The 21734-nt window shown below is 39.4% G+C and overlaps 1 protein-coding gene across 1 annotated transcript; it reads left to right on the top strand.

The window, feature by feature from the left end:
- Positions 1 to 692: 692 nt before the first annotated feature.
- LOC103370182 (diacylglycerol kinase eta-like) lies at positions 693 to 19261 on the top strand (the record flags this gene model as incomplete). The annotated part of the gene is made up of 10 exons (XM_008299134.1): positions 693 to 800; positions 2599 to 2712; positions 2797 to 2931; positions 4163 to 4323; positions 4413 to 4518; positions 4967 to 5059; positions 5545 to 5664; positions 7336 to 7441; positions 11486 to 11616; positions 15713 to 19261. Coding segments are annotated over 10 exons (1161 nt in total), but the record flags the coding sequence as incomplete, so codon positions are not given.
- Between the last annotated feature and the right edge of the window lie 2473 nt (positions 19262 to 21734).

Here is a 21734-nt window from a genome sequence, read left to right as displayed (position 1 = left end):
CTCCACCAAATAGAGATTTTCCCTTAAACTTCTCACATTTCACTAAATGTTCCAATGATTCAACAACTTACTGCAAAGATTAGAGAGAAACCGATTTTTCATGCAGGACTTTTTCTTTTACCATAGTACCTCCATCACTGCAAATGATTTATGCTGCATCTGCAAGAGAACAGGGACAGCATCCGAGTGTTGTAGGTTTTTGACCTAACAGGAGCTACAGCTTAGTTTGTGGCTCCCAGGGGTTTAGGAGTCTTTCCTCTGAGTTTATTAAATACCTGCAGCAGCAGAACCAATATGAGAGTCTTCAAAAAGAGAGAGAGAGAGCTGCTGCCATTTACATACTACAGCAGAGTCTTCAATAAATACCTAATTACAATAAAATAGCCCCAACATGGAGACAGGATCAACATTCAAGTGACTGACTGAATGAAAGAATGCCGTCACTTCAACAGACTGATAAAGTAGCAGAAAAGGACTTTACATGCATGTACCTTCTTCTTTCTCTCTCTCTAAATGCCTGCAGCAGTAGACAGCAGCAGGATCCATAAAGAGTCTTTAAAGAGAGAAAGAGCTGCTGCACATTTACATACAACAGCAGTTACTTCAATCAACACTTTAAATGAAATACATGTACCTTCCTTTCTGTCTTGTCTTACTGGTCCAGCTGAGCTTTGCTTATGTATCTTTACCAGTGTGACGGTCAGTACATCCCGCTGCCCAGCCTTCAGGGCATCGCCGTGTTAAACATTCCCAGCTACGCAGGAGGAACCAACTTCTGGGGCGGCACCAAGGAGGATGATGTGAGTACATGTACAGTGGATGTTCTGTCTGTTCTCAGCATCTAACTCAGACCATCTTTACAGAGTAGAAGAAGCGTTTTTACTCTGCAAGATAGAATCTGGCCATCCTGGATTGATGTAACCCTGATGACCTGGAGATGGAGGTGGGGGAGGAGGGGGGAGACGGCTACATAGATATTCATGCTTGTTTGTTTAAGACTCAGAGCAGAAGGGCTGCAGAGGGATCGGAGTGTCAGTTTGCAGTCGCCCCTTAGCGAGCCCCTGCAGAGGTTACCCTTGGACACACGCTTGCATTTAGTTTGTGCATTCGGTGTTATGTAACTGTTGTACTTAAGCTTCAGGAAGCAGAGCTTCAGGGAGAGGGCGTTTAGATAAACTTAGTCACCATGCAGGCACATGTATATCAGAGAATTCCACCACAGTGTAAATGAACAATATAAAAAGAAATGTGCAAACAGAAAATCTAATTGTCAAGAAGAAATAATTGTAAGTGCAAGTGTATGTATAAAAACAGAGGGATGGCTTGTTCTGTAAAAGAGAGCTTTGTTTTATTAGGAAGTATAAAAACAGGAGTGTCACTGATGTTGCACTTCTGGATGTTGCACATTGCTGAACATATACGAAAAGTATGGCTTACAAAAGAGCACAACATTACATACAAAGTGTCTGTAAACATATGGAAATGTGTAGTTTCAGTAACTAAACACAAGGTGCAAGCACACGCATGCACTGACATCTGACATGTTACTTGAAATGTGTTGTTAAAATTCACGACTGAACCCAAAACCTGAAGTTGAAATCCCACATTAGCATCTTTCCATATGCAGGACTTCTTTCTAAATGTGTCCATCTAGTGGCCGCTTCCCCACACGACAGCTCAAAGCAGTGACTTATTTGCTGAGTGTCTCTTTGCGCTCGGGCAGATGCTTTCTCCTCACTTGCTTTGACCTTTTCATGCACAGTTTGCTGGCAGAGATCAATATCAGGTGAAGCCTCTTCTGTCAGAAACAGCTCATTTCTCGTTGGAGCTAAACTGAGCTGACATAGCAGAATAATGACAGAGACGTGGCTTCACAAATCCTTACTGTTACAGTCACATTAAAGGATAAGGCACCTAGTATTTTGTATTTATATTTAGGAAAATATCTAAGCTCCATTTTCTGACCAGTTTTAACCTTCTGGACCCCAGAACCCAGAAAGGCATATTATCTTTAAAAATCAGCAAAATTAAAGCATTTATCAGAGCCAGAAAGTGAAAAATAAAAAAAATAATAATCAGAGTTTTATAGTTCTGAAAATGTTAACCATTTTGAAGTCATTAATATACTTTTTTTTCTTTTTAAATAACAGCAAACATGTGGAAAATAATAATGCATTTTGCTAATTTTTTAACAGTAAAAAAAAATCCATTGTTTTAGAAGAAAACATTTGCATTTCTGAAAATGCAGAAACAAACAAAAATGTGATGTTTATTTGTTTTTAAGAACTGACATCTAAATGAATTCTGTATTTCTGTGATTTTAACTAAACATCAGGAAATTGTTCAAAAAATTACCATTAAAATCTGATAACTAAAGTTCATTTGTTTCACTGTGTAATATTCAGGACGTTGCTGAGACTTCGTAAAAATGTATAAAATAACAGATTTTGACCCTCAGACAGGTTTGGGAAGTTGGAAGAGATGGATTGTTGGGTCCTAAAATGTAAAATAACACCAACCTGATCCACTATAGTACGAAATCGATAGATAAAATGTGCACATACATAGCATGAATATTATTTTTATTGTATTGTGCAGATCTTCTGCGCGCCGTCTTTTGATGATAAGATCCTGGAGGTGGTGGCTGTGTTCGGCAGCATGCAGATGGCTGTTTCCAGAGTCATCAAGCTGCAGCACCATCGCATAGCGCAGGTGAGAGGACGCAAAGAAAACAGCATGGAGTGAAAATACATGAGAAAAATGTGTGAATCTAACCTGAACTTCTGCATGGATCAGTGTCGGACGGTGAAGATCACCATCCTGGGAGACGAGGGGGTTCCCATCCAGGTGGACGGGGAAGCCTGGATCCAGCCGCCGGGAGTCATCAAGATCCAGCACAAGAACCGAGCGCAGATGCTCACCAGAGACCGGGTAAGGACATGATCACATTTTTATAGCAATTTCTCCTCATCATCAAGCTCTGCAGAAGCCTAATAATGATCCTGATCATTTGAATCAGGTGTGTTGGAAGAGGGAAACATCTAAAACATGCAGGACTGTGGCCCTCGAGGACCAGGACTGGACACCCCTGATCTATGATTTACCTGAAATGTTTATAGCATAAAATATGGATATTTGTGAAGATATCTGTGAAATTTTGGACTGATATATCAAACACTTTCAGAGATAGCTTCCTTTTCTTTTTCTTTTTTTTGCCCATCAGCTCACATATATGTAGCGCTTTTCATTTTTTGCAATTTGAGGCTGTTTGAACAACGATATCTAAAGAGCTAATAAAAATAAAAGCCTGACATTTTCACTGTTGTTGCTCATCATGTCATTGATTCAGAATATGCAATATCTGACAAATAGATGGAATTATGGGTGATTATGGGTGGGTTAAAGTTCATAGCTGACTAAGCAGGTATGACAAGTTGTAAAGAAAAAACAATATTAAGAAATATCTTTATGAATGTCCATATTTTCTGCCATAAGTGTAGCATATAATATGAATATGTATAAAGATGTTTTCAGGTAAATCAGAGACTGTGGTGCAGAAATTATTGTCAAAAATCTGATCATTTGACATGGAACAAACCCACTGCATATATACATTTATATTTAATATCAAAATATGTTAATAATGTTGTCAGTCATACAGTTTATACACCTTGAACTTTCATAAGTGATTGAGCAGGTATGACAAGTTGTACCACCAACACAAAGAAGTTGCTAGATAGTTTAATCCATGTAGAACCAGTAGTGTTTTGGAGTTCCAAATGCTTCTGCAAATAAAAATACAAAGAGCCATTTCTAAATGTAGACATATATCCATCCATTTTCTATACACCGCTTAATCCTCATTAGGGTCATGGGGGGCTGGAGCCTATCCCAGCTGACTTAGGGCGAAGGCAGGGGACACCCTGGACAGGTCGCTATAACTTTCTGAAATATTGTCGTTAAAACAGCCTCTAATGTGTTGAAAGTGGATTAACGGGCATTTTTTCTTTTTAAATGATCTCATAGTTTTGGAAATATCAAGCAAAAATGTCACAGTTGCCATTTTAAACTTGTACAGCTTATAACTTTGGAAAAAACGGGTGAACACAAGGATACTAATGATTTGAGGTAAAATATCTACTTGTGCGATGTTTCCCTGCAGGCGTTTGAGAACACGCTGAAGTCTTGGGAGGACAAGCTGAAGTACGATAAGCCTCCTCTGCGTCCTCACCTCTACCCTCAGCAGTCTGTGGATCTGGCCACGGAGGAGGAGGCCTCGCTGGTGCAGATGTGTGCCAGAGCTGCCGAGGAGCTCATCACCAGGTAAACGTGCTGCCAATGAAAACATCAGCTCTGGTTTCACGTGTGTTTTATTCAGTCCTAAATCGTGTCCTCTGATTGTGTGATCGCAGGATTTGCGAGGCTGCGAAGACCAACGGGCTTCTGGAGCAGGAGTTAGCTCACGCTGTCAACGCTGCGTCTCACGCCATCAACAAAACGCACCCCAAGTTCCCAGAGGTTAGCTGTTAGCATGAATCACACATAAGACACTCTTGAGAAGCTGCAGTTTTAGGTTGAAGGCCTTTGTGGAAGTTTGTAAAACAGAAAATCCTGACGTGCCACTAGAGGTCAGTACAGCCAAAAATAAACAGGTTCCACAATCTGAAGCCGAGAATCATTGTTCCATCTGCCAATCCTGGAACTGGACCTTTGAATACATGAGTATTAAAAAAAGAAAATCTCTGATTAAACAGAAACAGAAAACTGTGACATTAAGTGATCAGAAACAAATCCACTGACAAACTCAAAATGAACATGATAGAATAAAGCAGCTGTGAGATAAGAAGCAAACTGGGATCAGCAGGTGCCAGATTAAGATTAAACCAGCTTCTGGGATTGTTCTATGACTGATGCGTGCACTGTTTGTGTGATATAATGCTAAATACCTGCTGTTTTCCTTCTTCAGAGTCTGACCAGGAACACAGCGATCGAGGTGGCCAGTACCGTCAAGGCTCTGTACAACGAGACCGAGTCTCTGCTGCTGGGCCGAGTCTCTCTGGTGAGTTATTATAACAGATCATTTCAATCATGACTTTCTTTTGTAGCATCATGTGCAATATTTCATACTTTCATTTGTCATGTGTAATATTTGAGTTTGATTTGTGATATTTCACTTTCTTATACAACATTGTCAATGTGTTACTTCATGTTCATCTCATTTTTCAGGCAACATCTTTCCTTGTCATGTGTGGTTATACTTACTCGCCTTATTTTAACTCACTTATTTCCTCTGTGTCATACCTAAATCGTGTTGCTTTTCTATTTTTAGACACTGTATATCTTATGTGATGTTATTTGTTTTGTTTTTTTTTAAGTAATATCTGGCACAAGAATTTCATTCAGGTTTCATATTGTTAGTTTAATCTTATTTTTTATTTCTATAGAATTTATTGTTTCAACTATACTATGAAGTTTAAGGATGATTTTGCTCATCTTTAATGGCATACTTTGGGGTCTTATTTAGTTTTTTCTCCCTGTTTACAGCAACTGGACCCTCCAGAGGAGGAGCAGCTGTCCAGCGCTCTGCAGACTGTTGAGCTGGAACTGGGCAAACTGGGAGAAATCCCCTGGTTGTACCACATACTGCAGCCCAATGACGAGGAGGTAAGAGGCCTCAGCAAGCACATGCATGCACACTGTGTGTAATGTGTCTGTAAAATAGACGACAGCTTAGCTAATCAGCACGTACTCCATGTGCAGTGGTGGGAAAAGTAACTGAAGCCTTTCAAACTATCTGCAGTCACGTGTAAATATGCCTTAAAAGATCTATTTCATCAGACAAGTCATCATGTTGTTCTCTTCCATCATTTAGACAGCGACAGCAGGAGGCTCAAAATGGTGGAGTCATGATTAAATTAATTAAACAATGTTGGAGGTGTGGGTTTTATGTTTTAAGAATGTTTTTTAAGATATTTATCATTTCAAGTAACGCTCCTGAAAGGTTAAACTCTTTTTGCTGCAACATTCAGGAGATGTTTGGAGGATGTTATCAGGGCCACAGATTCAGATACAGCAAAAGGAGGAATGTTCTCAAACCATCATTAAAAAAATGTTTTCCAGATGTTATCAAGTGATTTTTAGAAAACCTTCCTGTAATGTGACATATTAACAAAGGCAGAACATTTGTCCTACAATGTTCTGAGGGTGTTTTGTGGGACGTTGTTGAGGTAACACATTATTAAAAGTTTTTCTGTAAAACGCTCCCACAATGTTGCATAATAACAAAGGAAGGACGTGAATGTTATCGTACAACTGCTAAACATGAAAACACCAAACGTTATTAAAGTCTTTAGAGAACGTTTTGCCACCTTTGAAGATGAGCATTCTGGGAACTAAACAAAAACATTACGAGAACTTAAAGTCTAGCTGAGTCAGAGCTTCTTGGATTTTTAAAAAAATGTTTAGAGTTGCTAGAAAGGAGACGTCAGAAGACTAATGACCATGAATGGTTGATTTAAATCAAGCTTTAGCAGGTTACAAATTCATTTCAAAGAGCTGAGATATTCATCAGCTAACAGGTAAACAAACTCTATAAAATGAGAACATTTAGTTAATTTAAAAAGCAAATTGTTCACTGGGGCTAGAAAGAAACTCAGAGAAAGAGCTCCAGGCTGAGAGGACTCATCGTGAAAACATGAAGTCCTTGACCGAGCATCCTCCATAAAGCTGCTGGGAAAATGTTGGACTGATGAAACTCCGGTTGTGTGGTTTAGAAATAACTTGCAGCACTACGTAAAAAGGGAGCGTCATGTCAACATTAAAGTATCCTTCATGCAATGTGGCGACAGCAACATAATTTGGGCTGTTTTGCTGCCGCTGGGCCTCGACTGCTTGGCATCACTGTGGAGTGAATGGATTCCTGGTTTATTAAGATACATTCAAAACAAAGTCAGGGAGATGCAGCAGGAAAACACAGCTCATAATGTGCTGTATGTCCAAAAAATTTAAGCAGCTCTGTGAGAAAAAATGTGTGCAGGTCTCATCTGCAGCTGTTTGAGGTAACTGCTGCTGAAGGAGGTGAATTAATCCAAGGGCTCACTTACTTTTTCCACCGTCCTATCAACTTTAATACAAGATAACAATTCTATGTGAGTTAGTAGCTGAAGCACATTGTGTTTGTCTGTCTTAGATACATATCGAATCACATTTTCCAACACAGAAAACTTGCTAAGTTTTGAGAATGTGCTGTCTGTCTTTAGTGTAGCATGACTCCAGGTAACGGGAGAGTTGAGTAGCTAAATGAAAGGCTATAGGTTGACTGTGCTTATGTACCAGGACCACACTCTGGGTTACGGCAAGAGAAACAGTCGCAGCAGCATGTTTCGCATAGTGCCCAAGTTCAAGAAGGAGAAGGCCGCCAAGAAGTCGAGTCCTCAGTCAGGTAGGGATGTGTCCACCTTTCCATCAGTGCTGAGCAGACTGGACAGACTGGTTAACCCTCTGAACCCCTAAACCTGTCAGCAGGTTTAAAAGGCATGATTTCACTTTAAAGATGGTCAATATTACACCTTTAATCAGAGCTAAATGCTGTAAAAAAACAGAAAGAATCGTCAGATAGTCATATTTCCAACCGTCCTTGAGCATATTATGTGTGATGTTTGGTTCCATTAGGAAAAATGACCACAAAGAAGTTTTCAGTTGTGACATTTCATTTTGAAAATTGAGCTATTTCATGTCTTGTTTAAAGATTTAGCAAAAATAAACACTTCAAATCACATTTCAAGTCCAGTACAAAATAAATGCTACAGAATTCTGTGCTCTTTGGCACAACTGTAACTGACTTAGCTTTGACCAGCAGTCACCTGATAATAATTCAGAGACTATTCGGCTGAACTGCAGGCAGTGTTTCCACAGAGCAGAGAGGAGATGACAACAGACACTGAGGAAAATAAAACTAGCTGGATTGACAAAATAAATGCAGCGTGGTTCAAATATAGTATCCAGAGGAGAAACTGTCAGCAAGTTGTTGGATGATACATTCAGCATGGTGAGACATCTTTGTAGAGTTTGTAGTAGGGATACAATGGCGAGTTTGTAGACATACAAATCTATAGCATGTAGAACAACCTTTTTTTAACACCTGCAGGAACTTGGAGAAATGTTTTGCATGTTGATTCCAGATTGTTGCATGCTTTTTGCAAAACAAATTTTAAAAGAAATTTAACTTTGTTGTGACTTTTGGCATTACGACTGTGTCAAACTGCACAAATAATAATATATGATGACAACACATGATCACAGAAATTCAACTTCAGTTTTCTTTGCTGTTATGAGTTATACTATAACATGTCAAAAATACATATATTTTAGTTTTGACTTCTTCTAGCCATGGTTGTGCTGTTTCTATATTTATATTGAAGTGAAAAATGAGCCCACAGTGTGGAAAAAAAAGAAGGTGTAGCAGCAATCTACCTACAAAAAATGCCACTTGAGGGATTTTGAAGGCTTTCCAACTCATGATGGTGCGTAAAAACAAGGTCCGCCATGGATAAGACTTTATTTAACGTAACTTGCAAATCTTAAAAACACCTACAAAAGGCCGGGTGCCGAACAACCTGAAAATTAGCTTGTATACAAAAAGACAAAAAATACGATAACAGCCATTCAGACCGTCTCACACACGGGCACGGTTGAAAAGCTGTGTGGCTTCCCCTGGTTCACATCCCTAACACTGATCACCTGTGTCTCCCTTATCAAGCCTCTGCCTGGCTGGTTGCTACTTATGCCCACAGGTGTGCAGGTAACCCAAGCTACCAAGCTCACCAAAGATATACCCACTCCCCCCACCCACACACACACACACACACACACACACAACATACACATGCAGCATAAATCTAAATTGGCTACAGCAGAAGGTGCTCAGGGTTCAGAGGGTTAAATCTGCTCAGGCTGGGGATTTAACAGGAAAACTGCCTGCTCTGTTTGCCTCAGATTTTATTTACTCTTCATAACTGTTATTGCCTTTTTTTTTGGAAAGGATGATAGCATTAAAATGGACTTTAATTCAGAAAAAAAGTGATGTTTCATTCATGTGGATGATAGTAGCAGCTGCATGAACCACATCTTGTGGTTAACACGTCACATGTTCATTAAAACTTGAGGATGATTAGCTGCAGGTGCTACCATCCTCGGTTCGTTTGAGCACAAAAATCCAACATGGCTCCTTCCAGAGTCGCCATGGTTACCGTTCACCGCCATCATGTTGCTCTTCATGCGTGAAGGTGTCACCACATTGGGGTTCCCCCCCCACGATAGAAACACCGAGATGTGCGTTTGAGGTGTTGCATCCCACAGTGTGACCCCAACCATCGACTCCCCTCCATTCACATCCAGCTGTCAACATGTGTTCAGAGAGTCAGGAGTCTGTGCAGCAAGGAAAAGCCTGCAGGGGGCAGAATCATCACATTTTTGTTGCAGAAGTCATTCCAGTTGCTCTTATTTAGTGCTGCTGCAGGCTAACTCAGTGGGTCTATGTTTAAACAGTAAAGGGAATCATAGGAATGCAGCAGCCTTCCTGTCATCGCGGGCTGGTTCCTCATTCATTGGGCTCTATTTCCTGCACAGGCTTCCCTTCCCCTATGACTTTTTTCTGTTTGCTCTGACATTAATCAATGGTGTGCATGATTCCGGCCTTGTTCTAAACCAACCTTTGGCCTCCGTCATACTCCTTCCTCCTCCGCCGGCTGCTGCCACTGCTCTCTCTCCTACCTTTTTCATTTTCCCGCCATCTTTTCCTTCAATGGTTCACCACGATTTGTTGCCCATTCGTGAGTTTGTGTGTGTGTGTGATTACATATTCATATGTGTAGCCGTGTTTCCATAGTGTGTTGTTGTGTGCACTGTTGAGATTTCGAGAGTTTTTATCTGTCACATGATCATACATTGTGGGCATTAACATGTGCAATAAGGTAAGGGTCTGATTTTTAAAAATCCTTAAAAAAGGAAGAAAAAAATTGTATAATATTAGGAAAAATGTTTTATGCTTGCTTGAGGTGTTCTTTTTTTGTAGTTTATTTGAAAACGAGTTGCGTATAATTCATATAACAAGAGATGCACCAATTCTAAATAGGTTCTGAAGAGGCAAACATTGAACACACACGACTGATCAGCTGTTTATTTTTTTGTCTTTGTCTCCAGACATCCTGAAAAATGTCCGAATAATTACAACTTTCCCGATTTAAAACAATTCCTGAAGGAATCTTTCCATTTTTCTCCTGTAAATTGCCCAAATGTTGTTGCTTCCTTCTGCTTAAGTTTTCTTAAGCGGTTGGAAAACAACTGGCTTGTGTGCCAAAACCTATACAGCCAAACTATATATTATGTCAGTAAACGATTTTTTATGTCCCAAAGCATAGTATGTCAAATGCAGTGTGCCAAAAATACCAGGATGTCCTGCCACATCCGGTTGCATTCTGCAGTATGTATGCATTTCTGGTCATTCCTAAATGCTTCAGTAGAAGGCAACTGGACTTGTTTTTTCCGGTTGTGACCTGAAGAAGTCTTTCAGACGATGTTTAAGAAACATCTTAAAGAACCAAAAAGAGAACTTCAGCTGCCTTTTAATGAAGCACTTGGGACAACAAAGACCAAAGAGTCTCCACATGTCTTCTGGACATTCTGACCCACAATTGTTGGAGGATACATCCCATAAATCATGCATCTCACTCGAGTAACAAGCTTAAGCTGCACAGATTGGACAGATGGGTGCATCCACACTGCAGACTGCATATCTAGAAAGTCTCAACTGTATGCATACTGACACAGTACATACTTTCTATGGGCAGCTGTACTTACAGGTAAAAGAAAATGTAAACAGCTTGGGCTGTGCTCCAGTGTGCATATTTCTTCTTTTTACTTTCAGTGCAGCTGCCCTCAAAAAGTTTGTGTAGTTTCATGCAGTTTGCAGACAACTGCTACTTTCCCAGTTCAATTTGCACATTAAACGTTGACCGTCGCAGTCTGTTGTGCGGAATCTGCGTCATCAAACTTGTTCATACTCACGCTAGACATGTGACGTAACTGTGCGGAGGATTGTGGGTAAGGATGGCAAGAAAAGTCTGACAGGATAAAGTCGAACATCACCTGCTAAATCTTTTTCTAGTCGTGTGGATATTGGAATGTACTGCTGGCTTTGTTTCCAGCTCCTTCTACTCAATTATTTACAGCCTGTAGCCTGTAGCCTGTAGCGCCACCTTCTGATCAGACTAAAAAGCAGCAAATAAAAACAAGCCAAAATAGTTGTTTAATTTTTGTGAAGTTTGCTTGATGGTTTTATGGAAACACGGCTTGAGAACATGCAAGTGGGAGTGTGACAGATGTGTGTGCAAACCTGTGAGGCGCTCTGAGCCTCTTTCTGCTCTGTGTGTGTTTGTATATATGTGTGCGTGTTTGTGTGTATGCGTGTTTGTGTGTGTTCGTGCAGTGGAGAGATGGGGCACAGAGGAGGTGGGCGTCTGGCTGGAGCAGCTGAGTCTGGGGGAGTACAGGGACACCTTCACGCGACACGACATCCGAGGCTCGGAGCTGCTGCACCTGGAGAGGAGGGACCTGAAGGTAGGCGGCTACACACACACAGATACACACCTGTTAACACGCCTCAATGAATCTGTGTGAACCCTCTCCTCCTACAACCCACAATCAACTCTTTCTCCCTGTTTCTGCCGCCTGTCGTGCTGCGCTGCATCGCTCTGCTTGGCTTCTACTGTCTGATTCTACTGTTGCTTGGTGAAGCTGTAACCCACTAACACTGCTGAAGAGGGGGGGAAGCCTACAGGGCCGGTAGGGGCTGGGAGTGGAGGCTGAGCTGAGCTGGTTGTTAGAGGGACAGCAAGTCTGGCAGGGAGCTTATTCACGATGTTTAAACTGGCTCAGCTCACAATGTGTCAATCACTGTAAAAATTAGCTTGATTTCTGTGATCTGTCGGATGTTGTCAGAATGGACACATGTTCACCCGTGCAGCCTGCACAGAAATGAACACCTACACATGTGAGGAACTGGATTTCTCATGTTTGTTGCACACAGTCCAAACCCACTTTAGGTGCATTTATAAATTATATCAACATGAAAATATCACCATTATTTATACAGCACATTTAAAACACCCGCAAATGTGCTTTCCAAAAGAGAAACAAGACTGACCTTACACATGTACCCAACAACTTTAAATATTAAGGCCACAGACCATATGCTATAAAAGTGAAAATATAATTTTACTACAAAGTTGCAGACTTTTAGTTCGCTGTAATTTTGCTTTAAAACTACAATTTAAACTTCTCTTTTCACATATCTATAGTTATAGTAGCTGAACAATCATTTTCCTTCTGCAACCCGTTGCCCTTGTTGTTAAATACCTGCGTTATATTTTATGCAAGTACTTTGAGAGAAAGAACACTAAAGTTAAATTCCTTGTGTGTGTTCACATACTTAGCCGAGAAAGCTGATTCTGAAATTGTCCACGGAAAACCCAGAAAACTGAGCAAGCAAGCTGGCTACAGTGGAAAGAAAAAACTACCTTTTAACGAAGAAACTTCAAGTAGAACCAGGCTCAGGGAGGGCCTGGTCAGAACAGAACCGCTAAGGCGAACACACCACAAACAAACAAAAAAAAAAGCAAACACTGGGCAGACTGGTGAGACAACCATATGAACAGGCTTGTCAAGATAAAGCACATCAGTTTAAAAAAGGAATGAAACTAACAGTACTATGTTGCCTGACCAAGACTTGGTTTTTGATGCTACTAGCAATAAACAATGTATCCTCTGATCGCAGCGTTAAAACCAGGGATTGTATATAAAGAAGAGATGGACTAACTATCTGTAATGTCACCAACAGGTTTGAATCATCTAATCCAAAAATGAGCTAAGAGGTTGAGTGTGAAGGGGGCTAATTATGCTTAGCTTTAGGACTTAATACAACTTAAATCTGTGAGTCATATAAAAATCCAACCACTGTACCGTTGTCATGAACGGGGAAATACATTTTAGAGACCAAAACTAGTTATCGTACCAGGCCGCAGACATGTTTATTTCTGCAGTGAAGTTGGACATTTTAACCTGGAGGTTAATGGAGGTTAAGTCACTGCTGGAGTCGGCCTCATGTGGTCATTCAAGGAACTGCAGTATTTGGTACTTAAGGTATTTTTCAGCCCTGGAGTTGCTGTTTTGGTCCGACCAGCTACTTAGCCAGGCGGTTAGTACGTTCTCACCACTTCCCTATGTGTCCATCCTGGCTGTTTTATTTGAGATTTTTGAGAATGGGGTTTAACTTACATAATTCAATACAGTAATGATGGGGTGTTACTCAATTTTGGTTCGTCACGGTCAGCTAAATCTCCTAAAGGCCCATCAACAACATTTAAAGAAGCAGATTAGCTGAGTTTGTTTAGATATAGTTTAACCCCAGTTTTAGACTTGTCTCCAGCTTATTTTTAAGTCCTGTATTTAGTACTTCATATAAACATTACAGAGCTATGACTAATGACTTGAATCAAAGAACGCATCTATGCTGTTAAATTTATTTAAAGCTGGAGTGTGTGATTCTGATCCAATACACTTTGTGTCAGATTACCTGAAAATCTCCTCACAACCGCTAGCTGTCTGGTGTTCGTTTTTGTAAATGGGGAACAAATAAAGTGGTTTTGACCGTTCAAAGCTACACTGTTCCAGTGATCTCCCATGTATGCTGAAGCTTATTCACAACAAAGGGAAAGGCTGCAGTAGGAAACAGAGGGACATTACGTCAAACACATGCTAACTGTCTAAAGAGAAAACAGAACCTTAATATTCCAGAAAGAAAGAAACGAAAGATCCAATTTTCCATACCGGGAGTTGAACCCAGGCTATCGTGGGTGGAAACCCAGGATCTTAACCGCACGACCATATGGGACCACATGCTGACAATAACTTTGTCAGTGAAACGCAGCTGAGCTTCGTTTTGGTTCCTAGAGACGTTCAACCTCTCATCCAAGAAGCTTCCTTGGTTCTAATTTCCAGCTTCTTGCTTCCAATGACCTGAGACTCTCATGACTCAACCCAGCTAGCAGGGAACGTTCACACAGCATTGCCTAACATCACCTACAAGTTTGTATCATCGTTTTGGAGCATTAATCCAACGTTTAAAGAGCATTTTGAAGATATTTGTCTTTGCAAAAAACAGTCTTCATAAAAAAGACACAACCTTTTAGCAGAAACCTTAAAAAGATGTTTGGAGGGTGTTGTCAGGCACCAGATTATGTACAAAGAAAGAAAGGAAGAAACCAACCTTCAAAAAATGTTTTTAAGATGTTATCGAGGCCTCAGATGACAGAACATTGTTTTATAAAAGGCTCCTGTAATATGATATATAAACAACATTGTACCTGCAATATTTTGAGGATCTTTTGGGGATGTTCTAGAAATCAGTGTGTGTGTTCACAGTGGAGTATAATCCAGGCTTAAACTGGACCTGCCATCTCTAACTAGGGGAGGAGGCCTACAGCATCACCTAACAGCCAAATGCAATGCAGTTCTAACGTCACTTCCCAGGCAGTTCACACCACAACAATCAGTGAGAACTGAGAGGATGATGAGAGGTAAAAAGTAATAAGAAAACTAAATAAAAGTCCAGTTCCTTTCGACTGAGGCCCTTGGGATTACCATGATCTGGATGACTGAGAAATTCATTACAGTTAAAGTGTGTCACGAATGACTTTAGAAAATGACATGGCTGCTCGTACAGGAGCTGTTGGGTTTCAGTCAAAACCACAAATGTTAACCTTCTGATAGTCTGACTCACCGGATGTTGACTGTGGGTATAAGCCCATCACTCCTCCCCATCTTCGCGTTACCGTTTTCAAAATCCACCTCTCTATGAGAAATGACAGCCTTCGAGAAACCACTGATCACAATGAAAATTTAAAGTTTAACAGAAAATTTGAATTGTGCAGTAAGGCAGCTCTGCTAGTTTTTTTGTGGTGGATTGTCCATTTTAGTGACAGTGCTTGTCTCCCTGCAGTCATTGGGTGACACAGAAGTCTTTGTCTTGGTGTTTCTTTATTAGCTAAACCCCCTCTGCTGTTTTTTTTTTTCAGTGAAAGATGTATGTACCGCCACAACAATGTCACTTGTAGGGTGCAGCAATGTTCTACAAAGGATGCGTTTTTTGAGGAAACCCATCCTTTTCTTAGCTTAACCAAATACGATTTTAAATGGTCTGAAGAGATTGTTTGTTACCCCGACAACAGAATCAGAATGTAGCGCAGCTGGACAATTCTGTAATGCAGATTGGAATGGCTAAGCAAGGTTAGCTTTCTGGTAGCTTCTAGAGAAAGGTTCAATGGTCACCAGAAACATCAGGATTTATTCTCTGGGCTCCAAGGGTATCTGTACAGTTTTTAAGATGTCTTAGTCAGAATCAACATAATCAACATGGTCAACACACAAACCAATGCTGCCATCCTGGGAGCTACACCACAAGCTTGGCTATAAAATGTATTCATGATGTTTAACATTCAGGTGTGCTGTGTTTTCATCTTGATCTAGGTCATACCAGGCATCCGCTTCCACATAAGATGCATATTTCCATGTTTGTTTGTGATGCCTGATGTGCAGCAGACATTTTTCTGCATGTTTTTTTTTTTTTTACATCATGGTCTTTTCTGTCTGTTCTCAGGATCTGGGGATATCGAAAGTGGGTCATATGAAGAGAATTCTCCAGGGAACTAAGGACCTGGCAAAGGCCTCCATGGTTGATCTCTAACCCGGGAGAAAAAAAAAAAAAAGCTTCCGGAGAGGGGAAACAAACCCTCCCCTTTACATGAGTGGAAGCGTTTAGGAGCACCGCAGGCAGTGAAGGAGGAAGATAGGTGTTCGAGGAGAGCTGGATGTTACTATCCCTCTGCTGAGAAAGCCTTTGCGATGTTGTGAACAAGATGCATTTGTGTGTTTGTGCTTTGGTGCCAAAATGATGGATCAAGAAAGCTGATGGAAGTGGGAGGGTGGGAGAAAGAAAAGCCATTTCTGATTTAATAACCATTCATAGCACATAATCAGGTATGCAAATAACCACACTGTTGACAGCTGACTGATAACAACAAACTAGTAGCAAAACTTAAGACTTCCATGAGTGTGAGGTTCGGTTTCAGTTCAGCTGCACATGCATTAAAGCAGGATTTTAGTAGAGACAGAGAAGGTCACCACTGAGGTGATAATCTGGAAGCTGTGGATACTGTCGCATGCTATGCTTGCTCAACTTTAGATATGTTTAATTGCATGATTAGTGTCTTGATTTATTTGTGTCCAGAATAACACTTGAACAAGTTTTACATGACTTAAGTATTACGATGCCATTTGTTACTACTGATCGCATCCTTTTTTTGGTCTAAAAGTTTTTTTTTTTCTAGCTTTAATTTATTTCGTTTGCATGATAATGACGTGTCAAAGATTTCTGTCAAGTGCCATATTTTCGGTCATTTAGTGTAAAATGTGCTCTATTGGTAGAAAAAAAAGCCGTCGATGAGGTGTGTGGAATTATTAAGTGGACGCGTTCTCTGTGGATGTGAAAATCAGTACCAAAGTGAATGTCTAAGAAAGCATCCGATGACTTTTTATTTAATAGGCCAGCAGATGTTAGGTCGTAATTCCATTTAAGGTGGGAAAAAAGTTTAGTATTAGTCAAGAAGAAAGACGCCAACCACATATACTGTAGGGTTGTTGAGTTTTGTTTGTTTTGTTTTTTTTAAGGAATACTTAAAAGGCACTTTTTACTTCTTGCTTTACGCAAGTGCAAATCCTCATATCATTACATAGAATTCACCTCAACTTTTTAACTTTTGGCAACTTAACGCAGTATTTAACACTAACAAGAATAGTTTGGAATAGAGCAGTTGATCTGCAGCCTGCATAGCATCGCTCAAGTGCAGCTTTTTTTTCCTTCAAATTACGAGTGAGACGCTGATAGGACACTACTTTTAGTTTCTTTTAAGACTGGTGGCATTACAGGGTATATTTCTATATGTGATGCTAAGTTTGTATATATATAAATATATATATGCACTGTATATACAGTATACCAGTGTATGCAAACAATGTTTTTAAGTGTTGTAGTCTAATGCGTTTGTAGATTGCTGACATGGCATGCTTTGTCAACAGCTCACACGTTTGATTGTGTATATTACACCATAACAGTTGTGTATTGTTGATTTGGTTCTAATCTCTTGTACATGATAATGCTGTTGTATTCTAATGATGGTGCAATATTTGATCTCTTGTTTTGATACTGTCTCTGAAGCTTTCTGACATGATGTTTCTCAGTGGGGGGAAAAAAAAGGAAGAGTGTTTTTTTCTACATGTTCTCCTCCTCGACGTTTGGGGATTTTAAAAAGTTAGACCCATAGACAGATTTTCTTACTGACTCCAAATTTCTTCCAGCGGTTCACTAGTTTGTAGTTTTTTGCTCCTCTGTGCTTCCAGGATGAGACACTAAAGTAGGACTGTGTCGGCGAGTGTGTAGAATGGGCAGACATGACTGTTGTGTTGATTTGTATCACAGTGTGTGTGTGTGTGTGTGTGTGTGTGTGTGTGCGTGTAGTACAACAGTGGCACATTGTACCTGATCAGCAAACTGTATGCTTTTCATTGCCAACTAATTTTACTGTGTTGTTTCAATGTTTTCCCTTTAATTATGTTGATACAGAGTATTTAGTGCTACCGTTTAACAAGGCGCACAAGTTTTCACCAGGAATCATTAAAGTATCCAGAGTAGAAACAGAATGTGAGTGAATCAGGGCCTCGACTGCAGCTGAACAGTCTTTTTTTAACTACAAACCCAGTAAACGGTAACCTTCAGAGAACCTTCAGAGAACCTTCCTCATGGTTTGTGTGAAATCTTCAGAAAATGTCTAGTTAATGTTCCCAAACCTCAGGGAACCTCAATGGAGGTTTCCCTGAAGGTTCCCTTACAGTCTATTGAATGTTTCCCAAACATTCCATGAAGGTTCCTTAATTGCTATTCATGACGCATACAGAAAACATTACCTGAACACAAGGGTAAAGGTTCCCTGATGGATAATGCTTGGGAACTTTCAACTTACATTCAGTGAACGGTCCTTGAACACTTCATGAAGGTTACCTATTCACTGAACTGGCAGAGAATGTCCAGAGGATGTTTCTTGAACATTCTATGACGATTTCTTGATTGTTATTGTTCATTGAACCTTCAGGGAACATCTACGGAACATTCTCTGAACATTTCATAAAGGTCCCCAGATGATTACTGTTCATTAAACCTTCAGAGAACTGTCATGGAACAATTCCTAAACATTGCAGAAAGGTTCCGTGATGGTTACTGTTCATTAAACATCCAGAGAACATTTTGAGAATGTTCCCTGTACATTCTACTTTTTTGGAAACCTTCACGGATTATTCCCTGACTATTCCATGAAGGTTCCTTGATGGTTACTAGTTACTGAACGCTCAGGGAATGTCCAGAGAATGTTTCCAGAGCAGTCCATGAAAAGTACTGTTCTGGAACCTCAGGGAACCTTTAGGGAACATCCTGGGAATTTTACTCAAACATCCCATGAAGCTGATGGTTTCTGTTCATTGAACCTTCAAAGAACATCCAGGGAACATTTTCTGAGCGTTGTACTGTTTGGGAGGCTTCAGGGAACGTCAATGGATCATTCCCTAAATATTCCTTGAAGGATGCCTCAGGGGTACTGTTTGGGAACCTTCAAGGAACCTTTAAGGAGCATCCAGGCAACATTACCTGAACAGTTCATAAAGGTTTTCTGATGATTACTTTTCATCGAATCTTCATAGAATGTCCAGAGAACATTTCCCAAACATTGTATAAAGATTCCCGGATGGTTACTGTTAACTGATTCATCAGAGAACATTCAGGGAACATTTTATTGACATTCCCTGTGGGCTACTGTTTGTTGTGAAGGTTTCTTGCTGATTGAAATGGCCTGCATGCATCTAAGTGGCAGCTAGGGCTGAACAATGAAGTCACTTCAAATTGAGATGCAACAATTATTCACTTAGTTGTTTGGTATTTAACTAATTGCCACTTTCACTTTGATAATTGGCTTGAGAGTTGTTTTAAAGTTCAAATTCTGTAATTGCATAATAATGTGAATATTTTCTGGTTTCTTTTCTCCTCTATGGTAGAAAAAAAGTAGTGATTTACAGGTTTGTTTTAAGAGAATAGAAAAGAAACGAAAAGAAAAAACAGACCAAAACTGTAAATAATGTCAACTTAAAAAATCTGTATTTTTACAAATATTAATTCACTCTTTTGCAACATTTGACCATAAAATGACACTATTTTTTACTATTTAAAGTGAAAAAAAATGTTATTTAACAAATATTGAAAAATGAACAGTTGGACAATGGTTCAACTACTGTTTTCCCAGTTCTTTTCAGTTATAGATAATAGCTAGTAAAATCATAGAAAAAGATATTAATTTACAAATTTACTGAAAAAAAACACAAGAAATATGTATATTATCCGCATTTTTAAAAATCTGTATTTTTACAATGAATGATTTATTCTTTTCACAATGCGTGAATGTAAAATTACAGTTGTACTGTATTTAAATCTGCTACAAAAATCATTATTTAACAGATATTTTATGTTATTTTCACCATTTTATTTAGATTTTTTTTTTTTTGCTTGTTTTTTTAAACAACCAGACATCACAGTTAGATTTTTTCTTAACTGTTCAGTCCTAGCTGCATTATACATTCTCTAAATGCTTAAAGAAAAAGGTGCTTCAGTGCCTTCTCTTCTCATCGCACCACTGTTGTTTTTTCCTTTCACCTCTTGACATTTTTAACTGACGGAAAGTATTTATGAAAACACTGTTCAGCTGCAGCCCATATACTGTCCCGAATGTCCCACCAGAGTCCAGTCCCTGAGTCGCATCTTAAACAGCATCATCTTTCACTGACAATCAGTTCAGGATACTGTAGTTCTGCAGAAACTCTTCAAATTCATATAATCTCTCATGTTGGTGCTGTTGTTCATCCTGCATCCAAAGACAGGCGCTAAAAACTTTATAAACGTCAGAGATTCTGTCTCACTTATCTCCCCTCTGCCTGCCTGACTGAAGATCATTTGCCTTTTTATTTCATTTAGTGGATCAGATTTAACTGTTTGATGACAGTTGGCCTTAGGTTTAGTGGTTAATTGAAGCCTTTCTGTTAGTATGTGCTTTAACTGGAGCGGTGCTGCTCTCTGCTGCCTTGTTCCTGAAGAGCTCATCAAGTTTCCATCAAACCGAATCCTGAGCTGAGTCCGTTATCGGCGTCTGTGTGTCCAAAGTGTCTGCCGGTTTCTATAGATATCGAGGGTTTTTCTTTTCTGGCTCGAGACTCCAGGCAGGAGAGTGCTTAACCTTTCAATACCAAGTGGAAGTTGCCACTTTTTTTTTTTTTTGTTTGTTTGTTTCTTTTAGGTCTGTAAATAATGCTGCAAACTGCCTGGTTTTCAAAAACCAACGAAACCCATGCAAGGATCTCTAAAAAGACAGATTAACACATCGACATGGTTTGTTAAAGCGATGGGGGAAATGTGAGTTTCATTTGTTTACATTATGTTTACAATGGCACAGTTTTAATTTTTAAGAATATACTTGTAGGTATAGACAATATTTGCATATTTATTGCCTAAGGTTAAATGATATGACGTGTATTGTGTTTTCACATTTGGAATATAATGTTACAGTTGTCACCTGTATTACTATCTGGATGATTTTTGGTAAAGTAGTTGATAATTTTTATGACTACTAAGTGACTGTTTTCTGTGCCTTTTTATGGTTAGAATGCATGGTTAACTATTTATTACGATTTGGAGTCACTGAGATGTGTATTTTTGTATTCTGAATAAATAAATGGTCCAGCTTTTGTTGTACATTTTTAGGTGCCTTAAAACAGGCTACCTATTCATATCTCTCTTCTTCAATAAAACCAAATACATATGCAGCGTGTTTCGGCCTCTTTCTCTTCTAATTTCTCTTTGGACAAACTTTCTCATTTAAGGGTTATTATTTATTTTGTGCTGTTTTCTACAGTGTATTAGGATAAAGGATAACACATTTTGGATTGTTCAGTTGCCTCCTTCAGCTTTGACAACAGATTCTGTTCTTACTTTGCGCTCCAACTCATCCCAAACCATCTCAGCTAAGTTTAATGTAAAAAAATTTAAAAAAGGAAAAAAACATCTCATTAAAATACAGCAAATTCTTCACAAATCAGATATCTTTATTATGTCCATTTTTAATGTTTAATGACGTACATTTACATTTGTGAAGACAATTACATCTTTGGGTTTTTAATAATTTAGAATCACCAATTAACTTCAACATGTTTTTGGACTGTGTGGGAGGAAGCCGGAGAACCTGGAGAGAACCCTGCTGCACGGGGAGAACATGCAAACTCTACACAGAAAAATCCCGGGCATCCTAACCAGGACACGAATCTTCTGGTAGTGAGGCAACAGTGCCAACCACCGAGCCACCTTGTAGCCCCTCTTTCACAACATGTGACCATAAAATTGTACAGAATATAAATTGCCAGAAGAAATAAAATGCTTTACAGCTATTTGCTGTTATTTGAAAGAAAAAAATATGAGTGTTAATTATTGAAGGATTTTAAATTATTGTTAACTGTTAAAACTGTTTAACATTTTT

Source organism: Stegastes partitus, unplaced genomic scaffold (assembly GCF_000690725.1).
Source record: "Stegastes partitus isolate 25-593 unplaced genomic scaffold, Stegastes_partitus-1.0.2 Scaffold1382, whole genome shotgun sequence".
NCBI lineage: Eukaryota > Metazoa > Chordata > Actinopteri > Pomacentridae > Stegastes > Stegastes partitus.
This window is presented reverse-complemented; position numbering and strand designations above follow the sequence as displayed.